Raw genomic sequence first — 20240 nt, 5'->3', positions numbered from 1 at the left:
AATCCTCACGTGAGCTGGAGGAGCAGGTGCAGTATGAATCCTCACGTGAGCTGGAGGAGCAGGTGCAGTATGAATCCTCACGTGAGCTGGAGGAGCAGGTGCGGTATGAATCCTCACGTGAGCTGGAGGAGAATGTGGAGTATGAATCCTCACATGAGCTGGAGGAGCAGGTGCAGTATGAATCCTCACATGAGCTGGAGGAGAATGTGGAGTATGAATCCTCACATGAGCTGGAGGAGCCGGTGCAGTATGAATCCTCACGTGAGCTGGAGGAGCAGGTGCGGTATGAATCCTCACATGAGCTGGAGGAGCAGGTGCGGTATGAATCCTCACGTGAGCTGGAGGAGCAGGTGCAGTATGAATCCTCACGTGAGCTGGAGGAGCAGGTGCAGTATGAATCCTCACGTGAGCTGGAGGAGCAGGTGCGGTATGAATCCTCACATGAGCTGGAGGAGCAGGTGCGGTATGAATCCTCACGTGAGCTGGAGGAGCAGGTGCAGTATGAATCCTCACGTGAGCTGGAGGAGCAGGTGCAGTATGAATCCTCACATGAGCTGGAGGAGCCGGTGCAGTATGAATCCTCACGTGAGCTGGAGGAGAATGTGGAGTATGAATCCTCACGTGAGCTGGAGGAGCAGGTGCAGTATGAATCCTCACATGAGCTGGAAGAGCAGGTGGAGTATGAATCCTCAAGTGAGCTGGAGGAGAATGTGGAGTATGAATCCTCACGTGAGCTGGAGGAGCAGGTGGAGTATGAATCCTCACGTGAGCTGGAGGAGCAGGTGCGGTATGAATCCTCACATGAGCTGGAGGAGCAGGTGCGGTATGAATCCTCACATGAGCTGGAGGAGCAGGTGCAGTATGAATCCTCACGTGAGCTGGAGGAGCAGGTGGAGTATGAATCCTCACATGAGCTGGAGGAGCAGGTGCGGTATGAATCCTCACATGAGCTGGAGGAGCAGGTACAGTATGAATCCTCACATGAGCTGGAGGAGCAGGTGCAGTATGCTGGAGGAGCAGGCGCAGTATGAATCCTCACATGAGCTGGAGGAGCAGGTGCAGTATGCTGGAGGAGCAGGTGCAGTATGAATCCTCAAGTGTGCTGGAGGAGCAGGTGCAGTATGCTGGAGGAGCAGGCGCAGTATGAATCCTCACGTGAGCTGGAGGAGCAGGTGCAGTACGGCTCCTCACATGAGCTTGAGGAGCAGGTGCAGTATGCTGGAGGAGCAGGTGCAGTATGTATCCTTATGTGAGCTGGAGGAGCAGGTGCAGTATGAATCCTCATGTGAGCTGGAGGAGCAGGTGCAGTATGCTGGAGGAGCAGGTGCAGTATGTATCCTCATGTGAGCTGGAGGAGCAGGTGAAGTATGAATCCTCACGTGAGCTGGAGGAGCAGGTGCAGTATGCTGGAGGAGTTGGCGCAGTATGAATCCTCACGTGAGCTGGAGGAGCAGGTGCAGTATGCTGGAGGAGCAGGGGTAGTATGAATCCTCACGTGAGCTGGAGGAGCAGGTGCAGTACGGCTCCTCACATGAGCTTGAGGAGCAGGTGCAGTATGCTGGAGGAGCAGGCGCAGTATGAATCCTCATGTGAGCTGGAGGAGCAGGTACAGTATGAATCCTCACGTGACCTGGAGGAGCAGGTGCAGTATGCTGAAGGAGCAGGGGCAGTATGAATCCTCACGTGAGCTGGAGGAGCAGGTGCAGTACGACTCCTCACATGAGCTGGAGGAGCAGGTGCAGTATGCTGGAGGAGCAGGCGCAGTATGAATCCTCATGTGAGCTGGAGGAGCAGGTACAGTATGAATCCTCACATGAGCTGGAGGAGCAGGTGCAGTATGCTGGAGGAGCAGGCGCAGTATGAATCCTCATGTGAGCTGGAGGAGCAGGTACAGTATGAATCCTCACATGAGCTGGAAGAGCAGGTGCAGTATGCTGGAGGAGCAGACGCAGTATGAATCCTCATGTGAGCTGGAGGAGCAGGTGCAGTATGAATCCTCACGTGAGCTGGAGGAGCAGGTGCAGTATGAATCCAAGTGTGAGCTGATGTGTGCACAGTACAGTATTTGCTTTCTTGGTTACGAGTGAGAGAGAAAGGGAGAGATAAGACAAACTAATCTATTCATGAAAATCAGAATCCTATGCATTCGAGCTATTCCCTGTAGACGACAGGATGATAATCAGTTATTCTTTATGAGGCGAGAGAGAGGGATAGGGGCCGTGCTAGTGGACATGGTAAAGTCTCTACTCTACTCCATCCTCTCTGTTCTGTCTGTCTGGTGCGTGGAGTGGAGAGCATGACATCACAGAGAGGTAAGAGTAATGAGCCAGTCATTAGTGGTTAATTTCCCCGTGTCGCTCTCTCTCACACCCGCCAAATTAGCCTGCTAATTAATCCAACCCAGATTAGGACACAGAGGGCTGGGCCAAGACATCCCCAACACACACTCACATACATACAGACACGCGTGCACACCCTCCCACATGCACAACTAAGATCACCAGCAGTGATACATCACCCCCACTGACGACCGTTCCTGAGCCGCACCAGCTCAAAGACATTCATCATGATGACACACACACACACGCACACACACACACACACACACACACACACACACACACACACACACACACACACACACACACACACACACACACACACACATACACACATACACACACACACACACACACTAATGTTTTCAGCAGATTTTGACATGAACCAGCAAAGTGCGGTCCACCTAACTGAAGACATCATCATACAACCGACACACACACACACACACACACACACACACACACTCAAATGATTCAGTCAGGTTGAATAAAGGTGAAAAAGGTTAACAAAGCTACTGTAGGACATTGCGACCTCCAACGGTACTGATGACACACCTCGAGAGTGCGTCTGTGTAGGTAAACAGAGAGTTTGTCTGTGCAGGTAAACAGAGAATGCATCTGTGTAGGTAAACAGAGAGTGTGTCTGTGCAGGTAAACCGAGAGTTCGTCTGTGCAGGTAAACAGAGAGTGCGTCTGTGCAGGTAAACCGAGAGTGCGTCTGTGCAGGTAAACCGAGAGTGCGTCTGTGTAGGTAATGAAACACTGGGGCTAAAGGCTTCAATAGACATGTATGTGAACTAGCTACTGTAGTAGACAGAATGGAGAGGCCTCTCTTAGTCCCACTGGGGGAAGAGAAGGTGAGCTTCTCTCTCTGTCCCTCTCTTCCTCCCTCCATCCATCTCCACAGCAGATAAGCCACAATTCAAATCAGAGGCTCCTCTGCTGACTAGAACGGGCTGGCACTGAGCCACATCCTGTCTGACTGGCAACACTCCCTCTTTTTCTCCCTCTTACTCCTTTCTTTCTCCCTCTCTGCTCTCACACCCTCCCTCATTGAGCCTCACATTTTGATTTTACCCCTTTCTCTCTGTCCCTCCGTCTCCCTGTCTCTTTTCCTGCCTCACAATGCCCCACCTCTCACTCACTCCCTGTCCCTTTCACCCTTCCCCTTCCCTCGCTCACCCTACCCACCGTTCTCCCTCTCCGTCCCTCCCTGTGACTCTCCCTTCTATCCCCCTGACACACATTTCTCATGCGATCCCATGTTCTCTGTCACATGAGGTTTCAGCTGTTGGACCCATGATTTGTGGGCTTTCTGAGTGGGAGTGAGGGCTGGAGGGAGTGAGGGCTGGAGGGAGTGAGGGCTAGAGGGAGTGGGGGCTGGAGGGAGTGAGGGCTGGAGGGAGTGAGGGCTGGAGGGAGTGGGGGCTGGAGGGAGTGGAGGCCGGAGGGAGTGGGGGCCGGAGGGAGTGGGGGCCGGAGGGAGTGAGGCCCGGAGGGAGTGAGGCCCGGAGGGAGTGGGGGCTGGAGGGAGTGGGGGCTGGAGGGAGTGAGGGCTGGAGGGAGTGGGGGCTGGAGGGAGTGAGGGCTGGAGGGAGTGAGGGCTGGAGGGAGTGAGGGCTGGAGGGAGTGAGGGCTGGAGGGAGTGGGGGCTGGAGAGAGTGAGGGCTGGAGGGAGTGGGGGCTGGAGGGAGTGAGGGGAAGACAGGTGTGGTTCACTCATGCATAGGGGATGATGAATGGGTGTCTGTAGTCAAATACACCCTTTCACTGCTTCACTGAAGGAATGGAGGGATGAAGGAATGGAGGGATGAAGGAATGGAAGGATGAAGGAATGGAGCAGCTGTCTCTGGGGAGGAGGAGGGGAACGAGGGAGAGAGACTGAACGAGGGAGTTAGTGACCAAGGAGTGAAGTAAAGAAGGAACAACTGGACAGGAGAATAAGTAAGAGGGAAAATGATTTCCCCCGGCCGAGTCCCAATAGTATTTTCCTTTCCTTTTTCCTCATGACGACTGGTCTGGCAGGACATGACAGGTGAAAGCAATGTGATGGAACCTATCCAGTCTGTTGACTTATCTGTGATAATGATGGAAAGGAGATGAGGCCATCTTAGTGTACTGTTGAGCCTCTCAGTGAGAGGTCTGACTGGGTCAGTGTCATGGTTCCTCAGGGCCAGTGAAGTTCTAGTCAAGTCAAACAGATGGGATCCTACACACACAGTCAGTCTGGGGTGAGGGGTCGCACATTTCCCAGAGAGCCCGTTATTAAGAGGACCACTGCCTTAAAGGGGGTATTTTGGGCCGTAGACACTTCCACAACCCCTTGTCCCTTCCATGTTAACAGATCTGAAACCACTGTTAGGCATTACAGTGATGGCTCCATCTAGTTATTTGATAAGCTACTGGAATTAGAGCTTCCACCAGTGTTTTCAAGGTGGTGGGGGCTAGAGGAAGTAGCTAGAGGCCGAACTGGAACGGGGCCAAGAATTCCTCTGGGAGCCAAACTCTGAGTACACTACCATCAGTTCACTAGACTCATGGGGGATCTGCCATTTCAGGCCCATTGAACAAGAACAAAAATATAATGGAATAAAATTCTGAGAATGAAAAAAAGGTCATGGAAAAAACATCATCGTCAGGGACTCTAATCTAAAATCCAAATAGAGCCATTAAACAACCTGACACAAATAAATGTGGTGTATGATATTTCATAACAACACATAACTGCTAGGTAACACTTGGGAGCTAGGTAAATTCATAAATAGCTGAGGAATATAACTCCCTAACTGTTATCTGCTGGAGCTGTCCGCCTCTCTGTGACTGGGTGAGAAGCAGCATCGTAGCGAGGCCACAGACAAGTACCCTCCAGTTAAAACCTCCAGATTACCCAGCATTAACGGCACTATGGTGCGGTCCCCGCGGCGGGCAGCAACCCTCAGCCGGCGACAGAAGCTCTTTCCCCACCACCCCCAACCCCTCTCATTATAAATCCAAAGGAGGGTGTGTGAGGTAAAAGGTGGGATGTCACACACTCACACACACACAGTGATATTGTGAACTGTAGCAGGGCCTGGCTACAGCGGCGGGTGGGCAGATAGCACACGCCACTAAATGTCAGGCGAGGAGAGAAAAGACCATTTAAAAACAGGCAGAGCCTTTCAGGGCTGGAGGCTGGAGAGAGAGCGAGAGAGCGAGAGAGAAAGTAAAAGCTAGGAAGAGGACGACAGGAGTGAGGGATTGGGGAACGGAGCAGGAATAGAGAAACAGGAATAGAGAAATGGAGTCGCTGACTTTGAAGGTCTCCCAACTCCCCTTGGTTGTGTGTTTGTGTGTGTGTGTGTGTGTGTGTGTGTGTGTGTGTGTGTGTGTGTGTGTGTGTGTGTGTGTGTGTGTGTGTATGATAGTGTGTGTGTGTGTGTGTGTGTGTGTGTGTGTGTGTGTGAGAGAGAGAGAGCAGGGGGCGTGCATAAAGGCATAGACACTGATAAATGAGAGGGCGGTGTGAATATAATGGACAAGTCAGTGGAGGGAAACAGCTCGATGTCTGATGGGATCAACAGGGTCAGAGTGTCGTCAGTCACTGGAACGAGAGGTCACACACACACAAAGGCCATTTGGTGAGGCCCGTTTAAATGTGCAACATTTAACAACGTAATGAGAGAAGTCATGAGATGGCAAAAGAGCTGAGGGAGAAGGAGGAGAGCGGGTGAAGGAGGAGAAGGGGAGAAGGAGAAGAGGGGGGTACATTCTCACCATTAGAACGTGAGCCATCAACAACTAACGCTCTAAGCAGAGGGGACGTAAATGGGACAGGGCCTGGGAGCGCGAGTCAGCTGTGCGGGCGGAATAACAGACCGCGATCATTATGTCAGCCTGAAAAACTCCCTTTGTCCCCGTTCTAGGAATTCTGGACTTAAGTGTCTTGTTGTGCACGCAGTATAATCTGATTTCTGTCCCTCTTATAGCAGAACTCGTGCCGCAGACCCCAAATCGAATTTGAACAAGCAGGGAGTTGTTAGTCACTGCACATTCCGATATGGCTTGAATGAGCTTGTGTGTTTTATCCCACAGGTTTTTTTGGGACATTTTAAAAATGCATTTCCTGAAATGCGCAGTTTGACATGACTTAGTATGCCTCTCTTAAGGGGTATTTTGAGGGGTATATAGAGAGGCATTTTCAAATCACAGTATAAGTGAAACGACACGTGCAGGTGGAAACAACTAACTTCCTGCATTTTAATACATTTTGCCATAGTGCAGAGAGAAAAATGTAGTTTATAATGATAGGGCACACATTTTGTCATGAGTCCGAGATAACATTTTGCCATATTAAATTAACTGTCTAGTGAAAATCACACTTTTTTAAAGTTAATATTCTGTTAACTTATACCTAAATGTTGTTGATTCGTATTTGTGGCCAAAGCTTAAATTGGAGGGGAACAAAACACAACATCAAACTTGTATGCAAACAGACCATTTAAAAAATGCCTGCTATTTCCTTATAGAGGATGATGTCATCCCTCTGAGGAGGATAAACTGGCCAATCAGCGGTCTACTGGAATTAATATTTTTCATGACCAATATAGCCCACACCATTCAAACACAGAAAAGCTACTTTTTTAATATATCCAACATAATAAAACATCTTTGAAGGAAAAATATTTCACTCACATTGTAATTAATTATAGGTCATATTTGATAGAAGTCTGGAAACACTGGACAGTTACTTTAAAGGTTGGCTTCGGGCAAAAACACTCAAAGGCTTTAAACTGTATAACTGACCAATGTACCATCACACTAGGTCATTTAATGTTTTTTTGTGGGGGATGAATAAGATATTTGGCTACAGAATCTCCATTTACCAAATGATATATATTCTGTCCAAAAACACATTATGTGAAATGAAGTCCCCACATTCTGGAGAGGTTAATGGCTAGCTTCAAGTCACTAGCTTCGCTAGTTATGTTGGCCGCAGCGCGCATGACCAGAATGAAACATCCACGACCCAAAGGCACATCCCATATATGTTTGAAAATTGAGTAAGAGGAGGAGTTGGACCGTTTTTCGAGCCCAAAGTCGACCGTTAAAGCTAATTTCCTGCGATTCTACTCCTTTTGTCATTGCTTATGGCATGTTCATATACTATCTGGGAGGGCTAATTATGGGGGGGTCTACCTGTTCGCATGTCCCTTCAATTTCACATATGCACTGATCTATTTCACTATGCAGTCATTTCACTATGCAATAAAATACAGTCTGCAGTGCAAAGCTGCTGTCAATATCCCTTTCACACCGAAGTAGCATAGAGCTAGTCCATAAATCAATTATTCTCATATTTGCAAACAAAGATGTGCACAATGACAAAACAATGCACAAGACACCAGAGCTGGCATGCGCGTTAAGTCATTAGCATGTGACACACACACCACTGTATTTAGGGATGATTAGAGGGGGAATAGGGAGCCACTCTGACCCGCAACATGTGCACTCACCCTGTCCAAGCAACCCCGCTCCCCACTGCTTAGCCTATCCAAGCGAGACCCTGTGACATTTTAATGAGCGGCTGCCGCAAATATCAAATAAGTTATCCCGTTATTCCGTGCATGTAGCAGCAGGCGAGGAGATACACTAGACAGGCTACATGAACAACAATTTGACGATAGCTGATAAACGACCTTTTTAAAGACGCCGGTCATTCACCAGGATATCATTATAATCTTCATAATGCCGTGCATTCATCATTGTCCTGTCTGTTAGGCAGCGTTATCTTGTGCTTTACTGTCGGGCTCGCAGCAGTCTCGTTTTATTCAACGTCTCTATCGATAACAAATGCCCCACAAACACAAACTAACAGCATCGAATAGTGTAATTGTGAACCAAATCCAGTCTCTCTAAACACGAGCGCAAACATGTCCACATTGGACAGATGTTTTTCATAACCACAACCATAGTCGGAAAAAAAGGGAGAGTCGGCAACCCGGAGGAGAACAGGCGAATGACTCACATTCTATCGCCCGGAACCAGCAAGCGGCTCTCCACCATCATATCGGGCAGGAAATCCAGATTGTAGGATGAAGTCATTTTGCCCTGGCTCTGTGTCCCTCCGTGTACAGGCTGAGGATCCGTGCTCTCCTCTCTGCTCTGCCTGACAAGTATACAGTGCGTCGCTCTGCTCTCTCAGCTCTCCCAGTTCGACAACTGCGCCTGGCCGCATAGACGGAGAGGGGCAGGTGCAAGTGCCAGGGCCTCCCCAAGGCAGTAGACACACACTCGGCAGTTGTCACATTCTCTTCTTCACCCACATTAGTTTTGTTCTGTCTAATCCTGTCTGAAAATCCGCTCTGCTCAGGAAACTATCGGGCTGTGGAATGCAGGTGCTGAGTCGGGAGGCGTGGCGGCCCGGCGCTGCAGCTAATCTGTAACCATTTGATACCGTTACAACATGTGCTAGATACCGTTATACCGGTTATTCCCGTGCATATGGGAACATTAGCAGCCAGTGGCTATTCTTGACAGTATTATATTAGGGTCATTATACGACAAAACTAATGATAGCCTAATAAGTGCAGCAATAAAAGCCCCCCCCCCAAAATGTGTGCCTTTGCAATATTGAATTGTAGGAGGCTAAACAACATAACTCGATATTTTCTGCCAGAAAGAATGCTTCGGTTTGGTGACCTCTTTTCCATGAGGCCTTAAAAACTCCATGGCCCAGCTGTAATCGATGTATATGATCGAATGCGCAAGGAGACGTGGCTAAGCACACTCATGAAGACGTGGCTAAGCACACTCATGAAGACGTGGCTAAGCACACTCATGAAGACGTGGCCAAGTACACTCATGAAGACGTGGCTAAGTACACTCATGAAGACGTGGCTAAGTACACTCATGAAGACGTGGCTAAGCACACTCATGAAGACGTGGCTAAGCACACTCATGAAGACGTGGCCAAGTACACTCATGAAAACCACATTTTATATGTCTCATCACTCAATAATGTTGGCACTTAACATGGGCCATACAAATGATATATTGTTTAACGCAGCTAGGGCGGTAGGTCGCCTAGCGGTTAAGAGTGTTGGGCCAGTAACCGAAAGGTGGTTCAAATCCGAATCCGTGAGCCGACGAGATTAAACATCTGTCTATGTGCCCTTGAGCAAAGCACTTCATCCTAATTGCTCCTGTAAGTCACTCTGGATAAGAGTGTCTGACAAATATAAAACAGTATTTATTGTTCAGTAAATGTGTCAATCGTATGGGTGTGGATGAAATAAACAGCATAGGAAGCTGCTGTGCCCCGGAAACGCCTAGGAGTCAAAGCGCCCTCTCTGCTCATCCCTCTAGGGAGTAAAAGGAAGACACTATAACAAGAACGACTCTTTCTTGGCAACAGATGAAACTCTCTTGGGGAGAATTGAACAGGAACTGGGTCATGTGGAGCAAAAGAGTGAGCACACAGTGTACAGAGTGCGCCTGTTAGAGTGCAAGGTGGTGTGAGCCCAGGCACAGCTCTAGGGATAGTTCATCTTTTTTTGTTGCACATAATGATTAAGGTCAGTGTATGGAGGGAGAAAACTGATGTTTTACCACACCTGGCCCCTATATGGTGAAATAGGTCATAAGTAAACAACATGCTACTATATATAGCAGTATTATCTAGGATAGATGAGGTGAAGAGGTCAATGGGACGCAGACCATGGGGGATAGGAGGAGGACGCCGGATTGGCGCACATTCAACAAATTTGATCGAATAAAATGGAATTTTGGTCAAATCCGTCATGATTGATGTATTGTAACAGGCCCTCAATGTGGCTACTAAAGTCTGATATTGATCAACTGTATTTGGCTGTTTTTGCTGCATGACATTTAGGGACTGGATGTTATTTGTAATGAGGGACACCCGGAGAAAATAAGACCTCTCTGAAATGAAAATAGACGGCCCTCCCTTCTGTGAAATATATTGATATCAAGCCTGATCTTCATGATTAATGTTCAAACATGACGTCAAACAGTATCACGATTCTGGTCTACTGCTTCTAAACATGACTCTTGGCTCTCTCAAACTAGCCTTGCACCTCACAGATTGGAGTGGTTTATCCGAACACTCGAACAACAACAGAAAACATGAACCTCCCCTCGACCCAAAATAATAATAATAATTCAAACAAAGTGGACAGCAGAGAACATACCTACCATATATCCTCAGTCATAGACCAAAGCCTTAGGTTTGCCATTTCAGAAACTTTTCTTTGTGTTCTAAGCATTACGTGGCAAAGGAGCCAGAAGGTTGTGGATTCACAGACCACCGCGGACAAGGACAGGAGTGAAAATATCACGCTTACTCCAAGTTTAGATAGCTGGCAGCTAGACTAACTTACCAATCTAAAAATGCTTTGCTTATGTGGGCTAATTGAGTGACTGCTGATGCACCACCAAATGTAGAAATTGCACCTGGAGTGTTCTATTATTCCAATATTATTCCAACGCTCAACAGTAAGTTGAGACCCCGATTGAGTTCCCCATAAAATGCGGCCCCGGGTCACCAGTTGCCCATCCATGGCTTATAGTAAAGGCTATGGATCTTTAGAATGAGACCACACTAGGCACGCTTGATATTGTGTGCCACCCAACAGAAAATCATGGATGAGGGGCAGCATCAGGCACACATTGCGATATAATAAGAAACTCATTCTCAAACACAGCTAAATGACATTTAATCGATAAGAAATGACATGGTGCTCCCCTGGACTAAATGAAAAAATACTTAACCCTCCCCCTGATTGAAATTGAAATAGTATGCCCTTCCCCCATTTTCCTCCGGGTAACAATTGTGTACATTTCGACCGCACACTCAGAAATAGTCGCTTTCCAGGTTTAGGAGAAGTGACTGCTAAATGCTAACTCCTGTTCGTATCAGCTGCTTAGCATAGTTAGCATAGTTAGCATAGAGAAATCGCTGGGGGCAGCCAAAGTCATTTTTAACTGTAATGCAGTTGATTGTGACGATGACATGAACATGTATTTGGGTTGGCATCCATACATACTCCAATTTTTACCTCAACATGTGTAAAAAACACATGTAAACAATAGCCTAAATGTAGGCTAATGTTGCTGCGGGGCAATGAGGAGATTCGGGATCTTTCCCCCTTGTATTTCCACGGCATTTCCATTCTTTAGGTCGAGGTCTATTGACCTCTTTACCACATCTATGATTATGGGGATTTCAGATATTCTTATGCCGTGAAGGAATGACGTTCTCACAGGACACGTGGGGTGTGTGTTTGCATGTACAGTATGTAGTTGTGGCTGTGTGTGTGTGTGCGCGCGCATGCCACATGTGTGTGAATCCGGTGCTATCTTGCAAACCTCCAGACACCTTTTCACTTCCACAGCTGAGATACCAGTGCTAGTGTAAAAGAAACAGGTGCACAGAAGACTTCACCAACCACATTGGCATTCACACACACTCTCACACACACTCTCACACACACTTTGCAGTCATACCTCCTTTTCTTTAATGGAGTAAGTTTAACATAATGTGTCCTTCCCTGTAACACAGTGAATTCACATAGTGTTAACAATCCAACATTCACATTAAATCAATCTACTGCTTTAGAAAACACAATGAGCAAGTGTAATACACTCACACTAACTCCTTAACCCCTGATCCAGGAACAGTATCAGAGACAAGACAGAGCCTAATACTCTCACACTCCTTCCTAAACTCTGACTCAGGAACAGTGTCAGCAAAAGACACAGGTCATCTCCCAGTAGTAAGATATAGCAGCTCCAGTTTAAATGAGGGGTCACATGAGTTTGTGTGTATGTATGTGTGTGTTTGTATGTGTATGTACGTGTGTGTGTGTGTGTCGTGACCCTTTGTCTGTAGTATAACAGTATGACACTCTCTCTGATGCCCTGTGGCGAGCAGGCCTTGACCTACGACCTCACTACTTAAGGCCTTTACAGAAACCTAAACTAACAAGTGTTCAACTGCCTGTTCGGAGTCACCGGTACAATAATGTCCACAAGCCCGAGGCTTCCTACCATTATCACACACACTATGAAACGTTTAATTGTCGATATAATTGCCATGTTCTCTGCCGGAGCTGCTAACCACCTTTTATTCAAGTGTCTCACCTTGTGCTCTTTGTCCATGTTTTCTCCTTCTCATTCTCTGTTTTCATAAAACCGTGTCTTACTCAAAGGAGAGTGGGACAAAAGGTTGATGCAACGCGGAGTGCCTGGATACAGCCATTAGCCATAGTACAGTATATTAGCCATATATCACAAACCCCTGAGGTGCCTTATATTTCTATTATAAACTGGTTACCAAAGGAATTAAAGCAGTAAAATAAATGTTTTTGGGTCATACCCGTGGTATATAGTCTGTTTAACCATAGTATTGTTGAATACTCCTTTCTGATTGTCTTGAAGGGCATTCTAGAGTATGCATTATTTCCCTGTAACGCACGGTATATTTGGCAGGTAGAATTGTATGGCTATAGTTCATTTTAACATGTTTACATGAATTGAAAACATTATTGGTATTGTTGGATTGGATTGTCACAAGCTAGGTCTGATGGTTTGGTTAGCTGTAAACTGTGTATGTGATGAATACATTTGATTTGATTGTGTTTTTACACCCCCCCCCCCTTCTCTGTTTCCCAGGGTTGTGTGTTCTTTAAGCGTCTGCTCAGGGCAAGGTCTCCCTTCTTGGCTCTCTCCCCCCAACCCTTCTCTCCAAACTCTTTCTCTCTCTCTCCTCAGGCAGGAGTACATCTGCCCAACAACACAGATCGATCACATCATGTAAGACAGAGAGAGAGAGAGAGAGAGAGAGAGAAAGAGAGAGAGAGAACACACCACACCACTCCTGAGTGGACTGACATGGTTCTGAACCAACCTCTCCAACGTACCTGGCAGCAGGAGTTCAGGCAGTTCAAACACCTCCACAAGACAGAATAACTACTACCGTTACATCATCAAAGTGACACTCCCAAAATAACCATCATCATCCTTCCTCTGAAGCTTCCTGCTCTGCTTCTTTCTCTCACCCAAAGGATTGTGGGTAACAGCGTGCTCCACTCGTGATGAGTGTCTGTTTTTTTACACGTGAATATTTAATGTGAACTCATGAATAAAGCAAGAGAGCAAGCAGCTGTGATTGAGGCTAAGTGGACATGGGAGGAACCTGCTACAGGCAGACAGACAGACAGGTTGGCAGACAGACAGACAGACAGACAGACAGACAGACAGACAGACAGACAGACAGACAGACAGACAGACAGACAGACAGACAGACAGACAGACAGACAGACAGACAGACAGACAGACACTGATCAGTCATCTATATTGGTCTGGTTCATGTTTGGAACATAGTGTTCTAGAGTGTGCAGACTCTCTCCTTCAATCTGATTGGCTGGTCTGATGGTTGGTACGGTACAGTAGGTCTACCTGTGAAGCTGCTTGCCTATATTAGTAAATGCTCCGTGACCTGATTAGCACACACGCACACGCACACACACACACACACACACAGACACACACAACGAACAAGTCTCTGGCTGTTGAGCAAATAGCACGTGACTTGAGGGGTGACCCTCACACCCTGATGACTGAACTGTAGCTCCTGCCTCGGTCTGCCTCGGTCTGCCTCAGGGGTCTGTTGGTCTGGTCTACGTGCCTTTGAACTGAACTGGGAGACAGAGACAGAAGAGGAGACTGTCTAACTTGACCCCGTCCCCTTACTGCACTTCCTCAGCTGTCTGGACTGTCTGGACAGCATCACACCAGAAAACACTGAGCACTGTTGAGCTCAAATGATCGGAGTCACAATAAACTGTACAAAACAACAATACAGCATGGAACTTCACTGTAAAGGCTGAGCTGGCCGTGGCTGTTCCTTGCTATGCTATATGGCTGTTTGTTTGGCTAGCCAGCCTGTCCTGTGTTGTGTTAGCCATAGACCTGGAGTCCCATGTTGGCAGTAATCTGGGATAACTATGGAATAATCCATCCTGTATTAAAGAGACCCGTAGTGTCTCTGTTGTCACTTCCCAGACTAATATTATTACTAAAGGTGATCCAGAGATGGGTGCCTGTTTTAGGAAGAAAATATGTCCGTGTTAAACATCACCAGGAGGGGTGTGAGTCATGTAAAACACTGTCTGTACAGTAGTGCAGTGTCCTGTACCGGTGTCGGGGGATAGAGGCTGGCCAAAATACTGTCCAGTCCAGCTGCAGTGCAACAGAGCACGCTCCGGCTGTAATTGGCCATCGCCACAGTGACAGAGAGGAGTTAAAATAAAGCCGGCTGGCTGTGGGCCTCCATTCATTACACATCCCTCTCTCCTTCCCTCCGTCTCCATCCAATATGCGCTGGCCTCTTTCTCTCTCTCCCCCCCCCCCCCCCCCCTCTGTTATTTTCCTCATTAAAGTGGGACCCAGGCAGTAGCGGTCACTGCCTCTCATTTATTTTCATTTGAAACTGGTGCAGCTCCACTGATCCTCTGGGGCTGAGCAGAGAGAGAGCAGGATGGTGTCATTCTGATAACAACCACCCAGCACACACACACACACACACACGCACACACATGCACACACACACACACACACACACACGCACGCACACATGTTTGCATCCACGCACGCACACGCACACATAAGCACAGATGCAAGTATACACAAGCACTCTGATGCAAACACACGTGCAGACACACACACACATTCACATACCTACAAGCTCACAGCCACAGCTCATTCACTCCCTTTCTCTCACACATGCACTCTCACCCTCTCGCTGGTGTGTGTGTGTGTGTGTGTGTGTGTGTGTGTGTTGATACTGGGTGTTACTTCCAGATGGGGAATCTCTTATTAAGCATAATCGTATTAGACTGAGGGAACTAATGACTACTGATGAACTAAGGACTATTGATCCAGAGAAGAGAGAGGGGCTGGAAAGCAGGACTGTGCTAGGGGACAGACCCAGGTGTAGGTGAAAGCACACACACACACACACGTACCCATACATCCATAACCACCCTGTTTTAACTTACCCAGCCAGACTCTCCTGATTGAAAGAGGTGGGCCAGCGATTACATAGGGCGTAGTGATTCTGACGTGCTCCTTTCACTTTGCTGTAGCGGGTGGTTGGGCAGATTCATGAGGGCCCGGGGACTATTTTAGAGCCCATTGCCTCCACCTTCTCTGTTTGCTGGATAATGAGAGAGAGAGGTGCCATAACTGTGCTCTCTAAACCAACAGAATGGGCCCTAAAAGGAGACTTCTTCCCATAGGCCATTAGGGAGGCGCAATTAGAGAAGCACACTTAGAGAAGCACACTTAGAGAAGCACACTTAGAAGGGAGCGCTTGGTTTAATGCTGACTGGGCTTACAGAGGAGGCCCATCCCTCCCTGTCTTGGTTTTTATTGGCCCATAATAAAGCATTAATACACAAGGGTGATGCGTGATTTATTATTGTTTTATAACGTCTGGGCTGTGTTCATCAGTATGAGGCTAAGCCATGTTTTAAATAGTTATTTACTCTCAAAAGGTACATGTGGTTTATATTGCAAAAATACATCTCTATAAATCAGGGAGTAATGATAAAATGTGGAGGAGAGAGAGAGAGAGATTACATGCGGAGGAGAGAGAGATAGAGATTACATGCGGAGGAGAGAGAGATAGAGATTACATGCGGAGGAGAGAGAGAGAGAGATTACATGCGGAGGAGAGAGAGATAGAGATTACATGCGGAGGAGAGAGAAATAGAGATTACATGTGGAGGAGAGAGAGAGAGATTACATGCGGAGGAGAGAGAGATAGAGATTACATGCGGAGGAGAGAGAGAGAGAGATTACATGCGGAGGAGAGAGAGATAGAGATTACATGCGGAGGAGAGAGAGATAGAGATTACATGCGGAGGAGAGAGAGAGAGAGATTACATGTGGAGGAGAGAGAGATAGAGATTACATGTGGAGGAGAGAGAGATAGAGATTACATGTGGAGGAGAGAGAGAGAGAGATTACATGCGGAGGAGAGAGAGAGAGAGAGAGATTACATGCGGAGGAGAGAGAGATAGAGATTACATGCGGAGGAGAGAGAGAGAGAGATTACATGTGGAGGAGAGAGAGAGAGAGATTACATGCAGAGGGGAGAGAGATAGAGATTACATGCGGAGGAGAGAGAGAGAGAGAGATTACATGCGGAGGAGAGAGAGATAGAGATTACATGTGGAGGAGAGAGAGATAGAGATTACATGTGGAGGAGAGAGAGAGATAGAGATTACATGTGGAGGAGAGAGAGATAGAGATTACATGTGGAGGAGAGAGAGAGAGATTACATGTGGAGGAGAGAGAGATAGAGATTACATGTGGAGGAGAGAGAGATAGAGATTACATGTGGAGGAGAGAGAGAGATATTACATGTGGAGGAGAGAGAGAGAGAGAGAGATTACATGCGGAGGAGAGAGAGAGAGAGATTACATGCAGAGGAGAGAGAGATAGAGATTACATGCGGAGGAGAGAGAGATAGAGATTACATGTGGAGGAGAGAGAGAGAGAGATTACATGTGGAGGAGAGAGAGAGATTACATGCGGAGGAGAGAGAGAGAGATTACATGCAGAGGAGAGAGAGAGAGAGATTACATGTGGAGGAGAGAGAGAGAGATTACATGCGGAGGAGAGAGAGAGAGAGATTACATGTGGAGGAGAGAGAGAGAGAGATTACATGTGGAGGAGAGAGAGAGAGAGATTACATGTGGAGGAGAGAGAGAGATATAACATGTGGAGGAGAGAGAGATAGAGAGATAACATGTGGAGGAGAGAGAGAGAGAGATAGAGAGATTACATGTGGAGGAGATAGAGAGATAGAGAACGGCAGACGGAAGTGGCTGGCTGGCAGACTTATTGTTTGTCTGTGTCTGTCTCGTTGGAGCTGGATGTTTCTGTGCCCGCCCCATTGTCCCCCCTCTCCCTCACCTCCCTCCTCTTTTCCCCTCGCTCTCTCTATCCGGGTGACTGAGAACCAAATAAACAAAGCAGACCTCTTTCAACAACCCCAAAAATTGTCCGGAAACGAGGGAGAGGGGGACAAGAGAGACAGAAAAGGAGAGATACAGAGAAGGAGAGGTTGGTGATTCTGTTGATCAAACATGAAAAGGTTTTGTCTGTTTTTGCTAAACGAACAAAAGACACATTTTGCACCCAAAATCCAAATATGGAGTCTAGTCTACCCTCTTTCTCTCTATTCTCCTGCTCCCTGCCCCGCCCTCCTCTTCTCTCCTCTCCCCCTTCCCTCTCTCCTCTCTGGATAACAGCGAGTAGTATAAACACACACTCCTGATCGACTGCCCTGTCCCCTGGCCAGCCTCCTCCCCAGAGAAGGATAAAGCCCCTCACACCGCCCTATTACCCCTCCTCTAACCCTACACTACCCCTCCATTACTCACATACAGAGAGAGGAGGCATGAAAAAGGAGGATGGGTTGGAGAGGAAAAGAGAGCAAGGGAGGGACAAGCATTGGATTTTACACTTGAACAAATGAACAGTCGCAGGACAGAAAGGAGGGAAACCTAAACAGAACAACAAGCGAGAAAGAGAGCGAGAGGCAAAGAGAGAGCAGCAGACACTGACAGACATTGCAGTGAGATATGACAGAAACACAGACTGAACCAGAACACAAAACACACACTAAAACAGGAGATCACATAAGAGTGTCTGGGTATGGTTCCGACATATATATATATATATATGTGTGTGTGTGTGTGTGTGTGTGTGTATATATGTGTGTGTGCGTACCTCAGCAGCAGATCGTCGGCCCTCATGGATCCGCCGGTGGGGTGGGGTGCAGAGGGGGGGAAGCATATGCTGTCGACACACACACTCTGCACAAAGCCCAGCTCGGATGAGAGCTCCAACATCTCTGCTCTGCTCCCAATAGCTGTTTTTCTCCTCCGATCCCTTTTTTGTTCACCCTCTTCTTCTATTTTCACAACAAGCGGCGGCTTTCTGCTCTCTGTCTTGCTCGCTCTTGTCCTCGCGCTCTCTCGTTCCTATTCGCACTACAGAAACACACGTTCTCTCGTCTCTTCCCCTCTGCTTCCCGCTCTCTCTCTCTACCCCTTCCCTCCTCCTCTCTCTCCCACTCTCTCTACCCCTCCCTCCTCCTCTCTCTCTCTCTACCCTTCCCTCCTCCTCTCTCTCCCTCTCTCTCTACCCCTCCCTCCTCCTCTCTCTCTCTCTCTCTCTCTCTCTCTCTCTCTACCCCTCCCTCCTCCTCTCTCTCACACTCTCTCTATCCCTCCCTCCTCCTCTCTCTCTCTCTACCCCTCCCTCCTCCTCTCTCTCTCTCTCTCTCTACCCCTGCTCTCTCTCTACCCCTCCCTCCTTCTCTCTCTCTCTCTCTCTCTCTCTCTCTCTACCCCTCCCTCCTCCTCTCTCTCTCTCTCTCTCTCTGGTGGAACGGTGGAGACCCTGCTGGCTTGCCTGGTTGAAGTAATCTCCCATGACAGCTAATGTTGTTGCGTTGTGGGCCTATTTTACTCTAATACTAACGCCCTGAGCAGACCGGCCTGACCCAGCCCAGTGCAGCCCGGTCCAACTCTGATCTAGTCCAACTCAGTTTATTCTAGCCCAGCACAGCCCAGTTTTAACCTAGTTCAGCCCAGCCGAGCATCGGCTAGCCTAGGTCAGTCCAGTCCAGCCCAGTCCCCAGTGAATGGAGCTGGCCTACTGGATATGGAGACATTTCATGTCGTTTCCCAGCGAAAAACAGACTTGTCTCAGCTAGTGGCCCTCCCTAAAGGGGCCCTGGCCAGCAGCTACAGCTAGGCTCCACTACCTGTCACACACACACACCAAATCCCACATACACACACCAAATCCGGTATCTGTCACATCAGAGCCTGTCCTACTCACAGGAGACGGAGACAGAAGACTCAGGAAGCAGCTGATAAAAAATTCATCCTTCTGTTTATTATGATTTATGCGTGTTTCACTGAGCCAGGAACAAAAAAAGACAAGCCTACAGCTTCATTAGCGTCTCAATGTGTGTGTGCGCATGTGTGCGCGTGCAATGAGGATAGAGGAGGGTTGTTCAAGTTATGGATTGTCTGGGAGATTCATGACAATGCGCTCTACAACACCTGCAAGGGACCAAAACAACAACTTGAAAAAACACGTATATTCACAGTTAAGATGCAGTACACAGCTCAGCTTCAAACTCCAAGCCCTAATTGCTGAATTTAGTCCGTCTGTTGGTTTTTCATTGCACATCTGAGGGTCATCTTCACTACCCTACTTCTTACTCAGTTCTACATTCTAAATGTATTCTACCCATGTCCCATCAGCGACCCTGATGCCATCCTAAACTTTAAATCTGGATATTTCCTGCTGGGAGTGCCAATCTCCTCTGCTGCTCTAGGATCAGTCCTGGAGGGGCCGTGAACATCTGGTCATGTCTGAGAGAGGGGTGAGAGGCCAGCACATACAGACCTCAGGAAATGACAAATTACAATCCTGGATCAATTCTCATTTGCTGTGGATTTTAGCAGGATTGCACGCCGCCCTAACACCCTAACTAACCCAAATCATATATCACATTTTTGCTTTTTTTCCTCTCCTCTCCTCTCGCACACACACACACACACACACACACACACACACACACACACACACACACACACACACACACACACACACACACACACACATCATAGTAACTTCAGGCCACTGCACAAATATACAGTACCCGTCACGGTCTTTGTCTTCCTATGGTGTTTACAGTTGAATGAAATGACCTACTTATGGATGTTGTTTGTCTCTCTCTCTCTATCTCTCTCCCACTCACTCCCTATCTCCCTTTCTCTTTCCCTCTTCCTCTTTGTAACTCAGTCTGAC

At 47.8% G+C, this 20240-nt stretch overlaps 1 protein-coding gene across 50 annotated transcripts in view; it reads right to left on the bottom strand.

Moving 5' to 3' along the window:
• The window catches only part of LOC110490359 (CUGBP Elav-like family member 2), a 243817-nt gene that overhangs the window by 118769 nt on the left and 104808 nt on the right, over window positions 1-20240 (bottom strand). For 13 of the 50 annotated variants that reach the window (XM_036944696.2, XM_090200472.1, XM_036944700.2 and 10 more), the window contains exon 1: window positions 18141-18458. The exons of 23 other annotated variants lie outside the window; for them this stretch is intronic. In XM_036944696.2, coding sequence (XP_036800591.1) covers window positions 18141-18262 — 122 coding nt within the window. In that variant the 5' untranslated portion in view covers window positions 18263-18458. Of the gene's footprint in view, window positions 1-8343; window positions 8822-18140; window positions 18601-20240 lie in introns of those variants that run through there. 14 more of the 50 variants (XM_090200492.1, XM_090200518.1, XM_090200514.1 and 11 more) reach the window with 9 other exon arrangements.

Source organism: Oncorhynchus mykiss, chromosome 15, assembly GCF_057628025.1.
Source record: "Oncorhynchus mykiss isolate SJ-2025 chromosome 15, ASM5762802v1, whole genome shotgun sequence".
NCBI classification, from domain to species: domain Eukaryota; kingdom Metazoa; phylum Chordata; class Actinopteri; order Salmoniformes; family Salmonidae; genus Oncorhynchus; species Oncorhynchus mykiss.
Note: the sequence above shows the minus strand (reverse complement) of the source record. Positions and strands in the feature narration are given on the sequence as shown.